Raw genomic sequence first — 14,751 nt, 5'->3', positions numbered from 1 at the left:
CCTGCCTTCCCAAGTATACCGGTGAATGTTCTTATATTTAAAAAGGAGTTTGTGATTACTAAGCCCATACTGGCACAGAAATCCAAGAGTTGTTTCCCGTTCCTGTTGGCCTCCATATCCTCTCCAAATTTACCCATAACCTTTTCATACCCTTCTGTTCGATTTCCAATCCTGGCGTTAAAATCACCCATGAGCAGAACACTGTCCTTGTCCTTTACTCTAACAACTACATCACTGAGTGCCTCATAAAAACTATCCATTTTATCTTGATCCGTCCCTTCACAATGCGAATATACCGACACAATCCTAATTTTCTTGCTAGACACTGTCAAATCTATCCACATCAGTCGTTCGTTTACATACATTATTGCAACTACGCTGGGTTCCATTTCTTTCCTGATGTAAAGCCCTACACCTCATTGTGCTATTCCTGCTTTGACTCCTGACAGGTAGACCTTGTAATCTCCCACTTCCTCTTCTTTCTCACCCCTTACCCGAATGTCACTAACAGCTAAAACGTCCAGCCCCATCTTACTTGCAGCCTCTGCCAGCTCTACCTTCTTCCCAGAGTAGGCCCCATTGATATTAATAGCTCCTCATCTCATTACCATTTGTTTGCCAAGTCGTATCTTAGGAGTCCCTGATTTGTCAGTTAGAGGTGGGACTCCGTCACCTCCAAAGGTCCGAGGCATTTTGCTCTGATTGTTGCCAGCATCATATTTAAAGTAACAGGGAAGCAGGTTGCTAGTCTTACTTGCCCCGAGGCCCATTGGGTTTTACCCCTAACGGCTGAGGGACTAACCGGTGGATTTGGTAGTCTTTGCTGTATGAGCACAAAGGTGACCAAGACTCAGAATATGTCCGGGATGCCCAGCCTTATTCCAAAGTAACTGGTATCCCAACTGTCGGGACCACTTACTTGGCCACTCATACATTGCCCGTGGTTCATGAACTAGGACATGACTACAGGAACCCACACCATGAACTGAAGTTTGATATCATAAATTTCTGTTAAGTGTGTAATCTTCAGATTTTTATCTGGCCTCTCAACAAAAATATGTCAGGCCAAAAAACTAAAAAATTAAAAAATCTGTTTTTTAAAATAGTGTTTTTTTAAGTGTAAGGTTCTCACCAATGATACTCTGTAAAAAGTAGCTGTGTTATGTAGTCTAATAGCACAAAGAATATTAAGGCTGAGAAATTACTCCTGTGGGAAACTATTGCTCAAAATTTGAGTTTTTTCTAATTTGCGACCATTAACTTACCGCTATTAAAATACGTTAAGGAATACATTCAGTTAGGTGATAACGTTTTTGATTTGTAGGCGCGACTGTGGTGAACTAAATGCTTTTTACTCGACAAGCCTAGGGAAACCCAATACTGAATAATTAAAAAAACTGCAAATGCAAATAACGCTTGTTGCCTGATCAAAAATGGCCGCCATTTGTAAATGATAAACAATAAAAAAATTAAAAACATTTTTGAGTTCATTAAACATTAGAAAATTCACCCAGCAAACATTACTTTTTTTGTAAGATGGTCAAGTAACCAATGTTGGACCACTTGTTATGGATTTAACCATAAATGATCGGAGTGAATCCTTTTCTGAACTCTGAAGGGATTAAAGCGGCTAAGATTATTCGCAGAACGTAGCTGCTGTTTGATGACAGCTGTCTTAGTGAAAGGTACATTCACAAGTGGATAATCCGCTTTCAAAGTGGACATTTGCCTGTCTGCGACGAAGGGGGTTCCAGTTCGCTGACTACTTCGAAAATGAACAGGCAGATCGATGCAGATGAGCAAATGATTCACTACGATTGTCCTGCCAGAATTGTTGATATTGCATGTGAGTTGAACATTAGACACGATTCAGTTTTTTAAATCGTCCTTAAATCTGTAAACTATCGCAAAGTTTGTGCTCATTGGATACCACGTCAACTGACAGACAAGCACTAACTGGAACGTTCTGAAGTGTCGAAAGCATATTCAAGGCGTTCTAATGAGGAATAAGTAGACATTCTCGGTCTCATAGTAAACGTTAATGAGACGTAAGTTGATCAAAGCCGCAGAGTAAGCGGCAGAACATAATATAGAAACTTCCATCTTCTCCTTCGACAGAAAAGTTCAAAGACCAAATTGCTCATTTATTACACTCCTAAAGGACAACAACATACAATGACAATTACTGCGGGACCTGAAACCCAAAACCGAAAAAAAGAAGAATGCTTTAAAAAGGGGTGATTTTTACCTCAAGTTTGTACTCGTCCTCAATCAGCTGAAAAATAATCGGGTGCAGTCAGATTCTTGCTTTTGAGTCTCTGGAGGGCCCACACTGCAATCATGACAAAGTCCAAGTGTTTTCACCTTTTGGTCCGAAGAAGATGAGCCTGCATGAGTCCCATTTTGCGCTGGATTATATGGTTGTCAAGGCTGTGCAAGAACGGTTAATGGTTGTCCACAATATCATAATGCTTCCTCCAAGACGGAACTAGGAAGCTTGTCAAGAGATGTATCAGCTTCAGAGAGACTGAGGGAGATTATGCAGAGAAATTATGTTACATGCAATATTTTTCCCAAAACAACATTTCTTTTAAAAAGTTGCCCTTAGTTTTAGACTTGCCATGATATCTCAGAGGCAGAGTGTTTCGTTAATATGCTCCCGACAACGGATACTAATGTTCGAATTAAGCCGATATGTAGATTCTAGGTATACTTGAAAAAAGAGACAGCATTGGTCGTATATTTTTTACTATCGCAAAATCGATTTTCTGTCACTGAGTGACCATCTTCAGTACTATATTGTATAACTTAAACTAGGATGCACTGTTGTCACTAAGCTTACGGCAATCAGTATACCTGTTATCTGGTCGTAGTGCACAAGACAACATGGAGTCGCCAATCAATGTAGATTCTAAATACCGCAGAAATGTGCACAGGCTGTCAGACTGCCTTAAAGAGCTCACATACGTACTGTAAATCAAACGCAGTGAAGACCTGTTCCACAATATAAAATTTTGAGAAATACAAAATTTATGTACCAAGGTGTTACTAGTTAATGAATTCTATGATCAGTACATGAAGGGAGTTCTTAACGTAGAATACACGATGGTAGAAAAACAAAATAAGAAATTGCTAATCAGAATGTTTGGTTTGATAAAATTACTTAGTAGCGATACCTTTCGAATAACGTGTGCTCATCACAAGGCCATAGTCAAAATGTTACAGACTCTATTATGCTGTATTAGTAGTTAACAAAATTAAATTTGTTTGAGATGACAGCTAGTGTATAGCCTTCAAAATCTGCATTTCCACTACTTCTTTGCAATTAGACGAGACCTAACTTTGGTATACGTGTCATAAGCGTGACTGCTCTGAATGAAGCAATATAGCATATCGTGCGTCGATCAACAATCTATAAGATCAACAATATTTCTCTGTAGGTGGAGCGTTTCCTGAGTCAGGTGACGTCCGACAACGTGGCCCTGACGGGACTCAACTTCTTTCCCGTCACTCGCACGCTGCTCCTCACGGTAAGATAAATCCCACTGCTCAACTAGGTTACTTATGAGAATAATCGCATTTTGTTCAGGGCTTTAGAATGAAGATGAGATCCGCAGATCATTCCTTTTCCCTGTTACCATAAATCGTCCCGAATCCACACATTTACCCCAAAGTTGAAGCTTACAATAATATTGTGTTTCCTATGGCCAGAAGTCTTTTCACAGCTTCCACGCTATTAAACTATGGAAACCTGCCCGCTGATTGAATATTAATGGAATAACTTCAGTAATGAAGCTTTAGGAAAGGGAAATGCGCCAGGGAGTCAGTTCACATGTTACACTTCATAATGTAAGACATAGGAATCGCGATACTATCGTAGTATTTGTCATCTTTGAAAAGCTTTTCGACAATTTAAAATGGCGTGAAGTATTCAAACTCCTCAGAAAACAGGTATAAGTCATAGGAAAAGACGGGTGATATACAGAGTAATACAAAGAAAGAGACGCACCAACAAAGAATTATCCGAATGGGACGGAAATCGGTAGACCTGATGTTGTTGTTGTTGTTGTTGTGGTCTTCAGTCGTGAGACTGGTTTGATGCAGCTCTCCATGCTACTCTATCTTGTGCAAGCTGCTTCATCTCCCAGTACGTACTGCTTAGTCTATTCATCCCTTGGTCTCCCACTTTGCACTTCCTATCGATCTCGTTTTTGAGACGTTTGTATTCCTTTTTGCCTGCTTCATTTACTGCATTTTTATGTTTTCTCCTTTCATCAATTGAATCAATATTTCTTCTGTTACCCAAAGATCTCTACTAGCTCTCGTCTTTTTACCTAATTGATCCTCTGCTGCCTTCACTACTTCATCCCTCAAAGCTACCCATTCTTCTTCTACTGTATTTATTTCCCCCGTTCTTATCAATTTTCCCTTATGCTCTCCCTGAAACTCTGTACAACTTCTGGTTTAGTCAGTTTATCCAGGTCCCATCTCCTTAACATTGCCACCTTTTTGCAGTTTCTTCAGTTTTAATCTACAGTTCATAACCAATAGATTGTGGTCAGAGTCCACATCTGCCCCTGGAAATGTCTTACAATTTAAAACCGTGTTCCTAAATCTCTGTGTCACCATTATATAATCTATCTGAAACCTGTCAGTATCTCCAGGCTTCTTCCATGTATACAACTTTCTATTATGATTCTTGAACCAAGTGTTAGCTATGAGTAAGTTATGCTCTGTGCAAAATTCTACCAGGCGGCTTCCTCTTTCATTTATTACCCCCAGTCCATATTCACCTACTACGTTTCCTTCTCTTCCTTTTCCTACTATCGAATTCCAGTCACCCATGACTATTAAATTTTCGTCTCCCTTCACTATCTGAATAATTTCTTTTATCTCATCATACATTTCTTCAATTTCTTCGTCATCTGCAGAGCTAGTTGGTATATAAACTTGTACCACTGTAGTAGGCGTGGGCTTCATGTATCTTGGCCGCAATAAGGCGTTCACTATGCTATTTGTACTAGGTTACCCGCACTCCTATTTTTTATTCATTATTAAACCTACTCCTGCATTACCCCTATTTGATTTTGTATTTATAACCCTGTATTCGTCTGACCAAAAGTCTTGTTCCTCCTGCCACCGAACTTCACTAATTCCCACTATATCTAACTTTAACTTATCCATTTCCCTTTTCAAATTTTCTAATCTACCTGCCCGATTAAGAGATCTGACATTCCTCGCTCCGATCCGTAGAACGCCAGTTTTCTTTCTCCTGATAACGACGTCCTCTTGAGTAGTCCCCGCCCGGAGATCCGAATGGGGGACTATTTCACCTCCGGAATGTTTTACCCAAGAGGACGCCATCATCTTTTAACCATACAGTAAAGCTGCATGTACCTGTTGTACAGAAAACAAATGATTCAATTTCGGAAAAAATTCGACGATTTGTTCAAGAGAAACAACGGAACTAATTGAGCAATTCAATAACGCATTTGTCCACCTAATGTCCTTATGCAAGCAATTATTCGGTTTGGTATTGATTGAAAGAGTTGTTGGATATCGTCCTGAGAGACATCGTGCCAAATTCTGTCCAATTTGCACGTTAGATCGTCAAAATCCCGAGGTTGCTGCCCATAATGGTCCAAACGTTCTCAGAGGGGGAGCGACTCGGCGACGTGGCTGGGCCATGTGGGGCTTGGCAAGCACGAATACACGCAGTAGAATCTTTCGCCGGTGTGGGGGGGGGGGGGGGGGCATTATCTTGATGGAATGTAAGCCCGTGATCGATTACCATAAAAAGCAACAAAACGGGGCAAAGAATATCGTCGACGTACCGCTGTGCTGTACGAGTGCTGCAGGTGACAACCAAAGGGGTCCTGCTATGAACAGAAATCGCGTCCCAAACCATTGCTCCCGATTGTCGGGCCGTATGGACGGGCGACAGCCAGTTTGGTATCCCACCGTTCTCTGCGGCGTATCTAGACCCGTCTTCACTGGTAATCGACCAGTTCAAACCGGGGCTCATCACTCAAGGCAATTCTGCTCTAGTCGATGAGATACCAGGCCGAAGACGTGTTTGGGAATGCCCCGGGCAGAAGTGGAATACCAACCTGTCTGACACGCTCCATAGGTCCCGACAATCAGGAGCGGTGGTTTGGGGTGCGATTTCTTTTCATAGCAGGGCCCCTTCGGTTAACATCCGCTACACCGTTACAGCACAGCGGTGCCTTGACGATATTCTTCGACCCGTTTTGTTGCCTTTCATGGCAAGCCATCCTAGGCTTAGCGTGCTTGCCAAACCGTACCTTGACCAGCAAGGTCACCGGATTTCTCCCCAGCTGGGACCGCTTCGAGCATTATGGGCAGGGTCCGCCAACGAGCTCGGGATTTTCACGATCTAACGTGCCAATTGAACAGAATTTGGCACGACATCGTTCAGGGGGACATGCAACAACTCCGTCAATCAATGCGAAACCGAATAAATGATTGTATTACGGCCAGAGGTGGACCAACGCGTTACCGAGATGCCCTGTTTGTGAAGCTCTTTCTTTTGGATAAATCATCCAATTTTTTCTGAAATTGTAATAATTTGTTTGTCTGAACATATACAGGGTTATTACAAATGATTGAAGCGATTTCACAGCTCTACAATAACTTTATTATTTGAGATATTTTCACAATGCTTTGCACACACATACAAAAACTCAAAAAGTTTTTTTAGGCATTCACAAATGTTCGATATGTGCCCCTTTAGTGATTCCGCAGACATCAAGCCGATAATCAAGTTCGTCCCACACTCGGCGCAGCATGTCCCCATCAATGAGTTCGAAAGCATCGTTGATGCGAGCTCGCAGTTCCGGCACGTTTCTTGGTAGAGGAGGTTTAAACACTGAATCTTTCACATAACCCCACAGAAAGAAATCGCATGGGGTTAATTCGGGAGCGCGTGGAGGCCATGACATGAATTGCTGATCATGATCTCCACCACGACCGATCCATCGGTTTTCCAATCTCCTGTTTAAGAAATGCCGAACATCATGATGGAAGTGCGGTGGAGCACCATCCTGTTGAAAGATGAAGTCGGCGTTGTCGGTCTCCAGTTGTGGCATTAGCCAATTTTCCAGCATGTCCAGATACACGTGAAACTTGCCTGCACGCGTTCAACCGTCTCTTCGCTCACTGCAGGCCGACCCGTTGATTTCCCCTTACAGAGGCATCCAGAAGCTTTAAACTGCGCATACCATCGCCGAATGGAGTTAGCAGTTGGTGGATCTTTGTTGAACTTCGTCCTGAAGTGTCGTTGCACTGTTATGAATGACTGATGTGAGTGCATTTGAAGCACGACATACGCTTTCTCGGCTCCTGTCGCCATTTTGTCTCACTGCGCTCTCGAGCGCTCTGGCGGCTGAAACCTGAAGTGTGGCTTCAGCCGAACAAAACTTTATAAGTTTTTCTACGTATCTGTAGTGTGTCGTGACCATATGTCAATGAATGGAGCTACAGTAAATTTATGAAATCGCTTCAATCATTTGTAATAGCCCTGTACATTACATCTATCGATTTGCGTTCCATTTAGACAATTCCTTCGTAGTGCGTCTTTTTTTAATCTTAGAATGTATTTCCATGGCGGTGGGGCATGCTTATTAAAATTTCATCCATATGCAAGTCTATTTTCAGTGGCGGTAAGATTGACGGCAACTAGTCAGTGGGCGTCCTGCTGAAAGGTCACATGACACATCAGTTCTCGAGATGCATACTTTTCCAACGCCTGGAATCGTGTCGTAGGGAGGTATTGCATAAGACAGGAAAGATGTATTAACTGCTGAAGGGAGGGTGAATGCTCACCAATATGTGGCAATTATGATAAACAGCCTGAGCAATGTGCGAATTCCTTACGGACGTGCCTCGTCCCTAAACTTGTCAGCCAAATAGCATGTCTGGAATGCAATGGAAAGATTTGTACTTTCACACCAGCCTCCAGCAACAACTCTTCATTTTCTAACATGGTGTGTTTCAGACACGGCAAGAAATTCCTCAAGATAACAGTCAGATGCTATTTGCTTTCTTACCGCAACGAATGCAAGAGTGTAATCGTGGCTGTGGTTGGCGCACCTCATATTGATGTAGATGATAGAAATCACTTCCGAATTAAATGAAAGTTTAGCCATGTAATAGCTGTTACTTGATGGATATCGCCACAAAGTTTGATAAATATCAGATTAGTGCTTCACTGTGTGACACGTTCCACTGCCGTCAGTGCATATGGACTGAATTAAACTTGCTGAAATGATGTAAATAAAGTCCGTAGCGAAATACTCCACATATCGACTGGATGTCAAATTTTGACATCCCTTCGTTTCGGAATCCAGTCACGTTTTCTTAGGTGTACTGGACGTCGCTCTCGCTTGCCTGTGGTGTAAACACTATGAGTGCGGGCTTTTAGTCTCATGTGACTGACGCCAAACAGACCGACGCCCATCTCCTAGTGCCTGAAAAACTGCGATTTGTTAAGCCACCGCCTCTTTTGTCAATAATACAAATAATGCTGCTTCTATGCTCCTTGCACTAGTTGAGCGTTTGTTGCTGATGAGTTCACGTAATTTTGTTGCCGCGTCTTTGGTTTTATAACTTTAGTGTATTTACTAGCCAAATGATTTGATAAAAAAAACTGACTCTGTTACAGGTGGCAGGTACTATTGTGACCTACGAAATTGTTCTTGTGCAACTAAATGCGTCATCAGACGTAGCAGACGTTGCCGGCGAAGAATCTGGAAACAGGACTGCCCTTTGCGAAACGTTACGACTCTAAGCTGTCCGCTCATCCTTAATAAAAATCTTGATCAATGAAAATTAAAATAAATCGTGGAAGATTGTCTGATCTCTAGGAAGTACAATCGTGTATCCGTCTAAACTACAATAAAGTAATTGTTTGCACAAAAATATTTTTTTATTAAAATTCCACAACATTTCCTGATCTTCGCATTGAAAATTCTTCATCCTTTTTCAGTTGAATCAGGGCCATCTCTTTCACAGATTTACTGTGGATTTCTGGATGACGCAACGCTAATTACCTACCACACTTACCGTGTGCTTTCCTAACGTTTCATAAACGGATCATTATTTATATATATCCTTTGTTAGATGGTCAATAGTCTCCAAGAGAATTCAATCTTTGGGTATCATTATTTAGTGAAATCATCTTTTCATTATCTTGACAGGCTCGTGAAATATTGTGTGTATGAATTACTATACGTCACTTGCCCCTTGCTATCATAGCGTTGTCTGCGATAATGTTTATTCCAATCATCGTCCAAAAACACACTAAAATTAATTTAACGAGCGTAAGCAGTTTATTAAAGTATCCAGAGATACAATATCCTGGAATAAGAAGAAATGAAGTAATGAAGTGTTTGAAAGCAGTATTCCTGGAAGGAATGATTCCACTCGTCTCTCGCATTCTTCCAGCAATCGTAATATTAACTTATATTTTACTCGCTATTAAGATTTTGAATCAAAATTAGATGTGAAAAAAAAGAGGATAATGCCTTCTTGCATAGACATTTTCTATTGTTACTACAATTTGTATCAAAAACTGGGCTGAATGTGTGGCGGTAATTGAAAATTAGTGCCGCACCTGGCTTCGAACCCGGATATCTCCCTTAATCATCAGACTGCTTTTAGGACTTTTTTCCACTTTTACCCCGCCTTAGTGTAATTACAATCGCCTTTTTCGGCGACAGTCAAACACAAAAAAATATTATTTTTTCATGGTAGTGTAGTTATAGTGGCTATTCGTGGAAAACAGAGATAGCAGAATAAAGGGAAAATTGAAAAATACCATCTACTACGTTTGTAGCATTTTCGTTTTGTCATTGTACATTTCGAAGCAATATCTTTTTAACCACGGCTTTCTGTTGTTATGCAAAGACCTTCATTGCGATTTCATCTCCCCAGAAACCCCTATCTGTTAATTTAGTTGATTTCTTTTGGCTCTGACATCTCAGTGAAGCAATTCCCGCAAGTTCAACGTACACAACTTTCAAAGATGAAAGTATTCTTATCTGGAAGTCGTTCTCACTTATATACAAAACCAGTGAAATTCCCTTGGGCTAAGGGCTTTCTCGATAGCAATATTTCTTGTGGAACAGAAATTTTCCTTGGGAAACAGTCTTCTTAGAAGTTAGGGACAAAACATAGTGTCATCTACTATGGCGGGGAAAGGAATGTAGATATGAAATTCGTAATAGGGGATGGAAATAACAGAATGAGTGACATATATGACGTTCATTCAAATGAAACCTGGTCAGTGCGTCTACCTTTGCCTTACACGTAAGGTGGCGCCACGTAACTGCGGCTGTAGTGGTGCCATCTATTAGTAGAGAGACTGACGCGTGCGCACCGTTTGATGTTGCATAGCGCCAGTGGGGTTTCCGCCGAAGAGGGAGTGGTCACACAAGTTATCGTTCACTACCGAACGTGCAGGCGAGTAAGCAGGAACGACGAGGAGTGACTCGATTTTTGGCGGCGGAGGGAGTTAGGGGCCCTGAAATGTTCGACAGATGAAGGCTGTGTACGGTGAGTACAGTCTGAGTCGTTCAAGTGTTGTGGAATGGTGCAGACGATTCCTCGAGGAGCGCGAGTCGCTGGAAGGCGATGCTCGTCCTGGACATGCTCATCGTGCCATCACACCGGAAATGGCTGCAGAAGTGAGTGCTTTAGTCTTTGACAACCGCAGAATCGCCGAGGACGAGATCCATCGGTTATTGGGCTCCGCCCACACCACAACTCATCAACACTTGAACTTTCGAAAAATCTGTGCGCAGTGGGGTCCCCACCAACTGACCGCCGAACAGCCCAGTACTCGAATGGCGTTGTCTTTGAGTCATCTGCAACGTTATCATGAGCAGGAATACGGCTTTCTGTCGCGTGTTGTCACAGATGACGAAACATGGAGTCACCATTTTCAACCGGAAAGCAAGCGGACGACGAAGTGTGTGGCTGGGTCCAGGTCTGGATCCGACAGCAACCTACTAGCTTCTTCAAGGAAGGAATCGACCGGCTGGTGTCGCAATTCGATAAATGTGCCAACAGTTTTGGTGACTATTTTTATGTGTACTGTGTATAATTACATTTTTGAGTTAGTAAAATCGTTATCTTTACTTTAGAGATCGGGTTTCATTTGAATGCCCTTTATACAAGGTGTTACAAAAAGGTACGGCCAAACTCTCAGGAAACATTCCTCACACACAAATATAGAAAAGATGTTATTTGGACATGTGTCCGGAAACGCTTAATTTCCATGTTAGAGCTCATTTTAGTTTCGTCAGTATGTACTGTACTTCCTCGATTAACCGCCAGTTGGCCCAGCTGAAGGAAGGTAATGTTGACTTCGGTGCTTGTGTTGACATGCGACTCATTGCTCTACAGTACTAGCATCAAGCACATCAGTACGTAGCATCAACAGGTTAGTGTTCATCACGAACGTGGTTTTGCAGTCAGCGCAATGTTTACAAATGCGGAGTTGGCAGATGCCCATTTGATGTATGGATTAGCACGGGGCAATAGCCGTGGCGCGGTATGTTTGTATCGAGACAGATTTACAGAACGAAAGTGTCCCGACAGGAAGACGTTCGAAGCAATTGATCGGCGTCTTAGGGAGCTCGGAACATTCCAGCCTATGACTCGCGACTGGGGATGACCTAGAACGACGAGGACACCTGCAATGGATGAGGCAATTCTTCGTGCAGTAATGTCAGCGTCAGAGAAGTTGCTGCTGTACAAGGTAACGTTGACCACGTCACTGTATGGAGAGTGCTACGGGAGAACCAGTTGTTTCCGTACCATGTACAGCGTGTGCAGGCACTATCAGCAGCTGATGGCCTCCACGCGTATACTTCTGCGAATGGTTCATCCAACAATGTGTCAATCCTCATTTCAGTGCAAATGTTCTCTTTACGGATGGGGCTTCATTCCGACGAGACCAAATTGTAAATTTTCACAATCAACATGTGTGGGCTGACGAGAATCCGCGCGCAATTGTGCAATCACGTCATCAACACAGATTTTCTGTGAACGTTTGGGCAGGCATTGTTGGTGATGTCTTGATTGGGCCCCCTTTTCTTCCACCTACGCTCCATGGAGCACGTTATCATGATTTCATACGGGATACTCTACCTGTGCTGCTAGAACATGTGCCTTTACAAGTACGACACAACATGTGGTTCATGCACGATGGAGCTCCTGCACATTTCAGTCGAAGTGTTCGTACGCTTCTCAACAACAGATTCAGTGACTGATGGATTGGTAGAGGCGGACCAATTCCATGGCCTCCACGTTCTGCTGACGTCAACCCTCTTGACTTTCATTTATGGACGCATTTGAAAGCTCTTGTCTACGGAACCCCGACACCAAATGTAGAGACTCTTCGTGCTCGTATTGTGGACGGCTGTGATACAATACGCCATTCTCCAGGGCTGCATCAGTGCATCAGGGATTCCATGCGACGGAGGGTGGATGCATGTATCCTCGCTAACGGATGACATTTTGAACATTTCCTGTAGCAAAGTGTTTGAAGTCACGCTGGTACGTTCTGTTGCTGTGTGTTTCCATTCCATGATTAATGTGATTTGAAGAGAAATAATAAAATGAGCTCTAACATGGAAAGTAAGCGTTTCCGGACACATGTCCACATAACATATTTTCTTTCTTTGTGTGTAAGGAATGTTTCCTGAAAGTTTGGCCGTACCTTTTTGTAACACCCTGTATAACAAACGTTAGCAGGAAACCCTGGTTTACATATAAAATAAGCAAAAGAAATGAACTCCTAGCTTGCCTTTTATGTTGGCGTCAAGGCACGTCGTCATAGTCACAGTATTTTCATGGTGTGTGTCTTCATGCGGTTGTTATACCTAGAACTGCTGAAGTTCTGGCCCTTGTTCTGGATGCTGTGTTCATCAGAAATTACATTCAAATAATCATAAAGTTATTTCTAGTTACTTCCGCTTTGCTTCCTGAGCTTTCAGTGCTTAACCCCAAATGCCCTTGGTACTCCTGTACGACCACTCTCGTGAGCATAGTTGCATAATGCGTCAGACTTTCTCGCTGGCCAAATGCTTGGCATGTGGGTGAAGTGCACAGTGGTGCTGATTGTGTGAGGTGTAGCCCTCGCGATGCAAATTTTCTTCTTTCTGGTTCAGTTCCAAACAGTGGTGATTTCATAGTATAAAAGGTAACGGTATTTGGTTCCCACCAAATTGGATTTACCGCAAATCGGAGTTGGGATGAGATTTGTCTGTTATTCTTTTCCACACACTGATAAGATTTCGTGACTAAATCTATCTAGACAGCCCTGGAGTGTATGAAGCTTTTTCTTTCCAAGGTCCGATATGTCGCGAAATTAAAACCACAGTGAGAATCCAGTGAAGTTCTGCGCAGTGTGTGCACGTCGCACTTGTCAGGTCTGTGTGCATAGTGAGCACGTAAACATTTGCCTTAATTTTTAGACACACTGAATGAATTGTGCCTCAGATATTTAATGGTTAACCGGTTACGTCGACCTACTGCCGTCAGTTGCGTATTCATGGTGTGAGTTTTTTAATTTGTAATTCTTGATTGGGTGCTCTAGTCCATTATTCGTTTTTATCGCATTAGGTTGGGTAGATATTTCTTGTCCTTCCTTACCTTTTTTTAAAATTTAGCCACGTTTGAGGAACCGCAGATTCGTGTTTTCCGCCTACCTGTCGATCCGCTAATTGGGTCATTTATACATTGGGAAAGGATGTTCGGTCCCGTCACGTTGCAACCCTAATGCCAGGATTCATCATGTAAGTAATTTGCTCTGTTTCTCACTATCGGTTTATGAGTATAATTCGACCACAACTGTAGCGAACGTTTTTCTAATTTCGCCGATCTGACCTGATGACGCGGGTTCTAGGCTAAGAAACCTGTCGTTAAGTAAATTATTTACAATTGTATCTAAGCCGTTACTATCCAAGATGGCTAGAACAATAATGTCTCCGGCCATGTGTGAAGTGCGTGCTGTTGTTCGATTTCTTCATGCTGAGGGGAGCAATACAGCAGAAAGTCATTGACTGATTTATAACGTGTACGGTGAGAATTTCATGAGTGAAATAAAAGTGTGCCAGGTGCAGGTACTTCGAAGCAGACCGTACAGGCGTTCATGATGCTGGCGGTCAGTGAAGGAAGCGAGTGTCACTCGATGATCTTGTTCACCGAGAGGATCAGGGAATCCGAAAAAATCGTCACGTCACAATTTCTATGTTGGGTGATTCGTTCCCCGAAATTTAACTGTCAGTTCTCTATACTATGGTGAATGAGTCTTCAGTACCGCAAAATCTGTGCGAGATGGGTTCCTGAGATGCTGTCGAGCATCGCAAAACGCAGCGAGATCGGAGCGCCTTAACGTTTCTCCGGCGCTGCCACGATGAAGGAGAAGATTTTTTGGACAAAACTGTTAGCTTCAAAAATGAAGAAACGAAAGAGCAATCCAAATAGTTGATTCATTCGCAATCCCCGAGGAAACCAAAGAGTGGCAAGCGAACTTTCTCCTTCAGAAAGTGTATGGCTACTGTGTTCTGGGACACAAAAGGAGTTTTGCTGATGCAATTCATGGAAAGTGGCATGATCATCACTTCAGCCTCATCCAGCGTATCCCTTGAACGTCTACGAAAGGTAGTTCAGAACAAGCGAAGAGAAAAGTTGTCTCAGGCATTGTCGTCCTTCACGACACTG

At 42.6% G+C, this 14,751-nt stretch overlaps 1 protein-coding gene across 1 annotated transcript in view; it reads left to right on the top strand.

The window, feature by feature from the left end:
* The window catches only part of LOC126150544 (gustatory receptor for sugar taste 64e-like), a 173,860-nt gene extending 164,931 nt beyond the window's left edge, over positions 1–8,929 (top strand). Inside the window, exons 8-9 of the mRNA XM_049915883.1 lie at positions 3,441–3,530; positions 8,684–8,929. Coding sequence (XP_049771840.1) covers positions 3,441–3,530; positions 8,684–8,809 — 216 coding nt within the window. The 3' untranslated portion in view covers positions 8,810–8,929. The remainder of the gene's footprint in view (positions 1–3,440; positions 3,531–8,683) is intronic.
* Positions 8,930–14,751: the final 5,822 nt, after the last annotated feature.

Source organism: Schistocerca cancellata, chromosome 2 (genome assembly GCF_023864275.1).
Source record: "Schistocerca cancellata isolate TAMUIC-IGC-003103 chromosome 2, iqSchCanc2.1, whole genome shotgun sequence".
In the NCBI taxonomy this organism is placed as follows: domain Eukaryota; kingdom Metazoa; phylum Arthropoda; class Insecta; order Orthoptera; family Acrididae; genus Schistocerca; species Schistocerca cancellata.
Note: the sequence above shows the minus strand (reverse complement) of the source record. Positions and strands in the feature narration are given on the sequence as shown.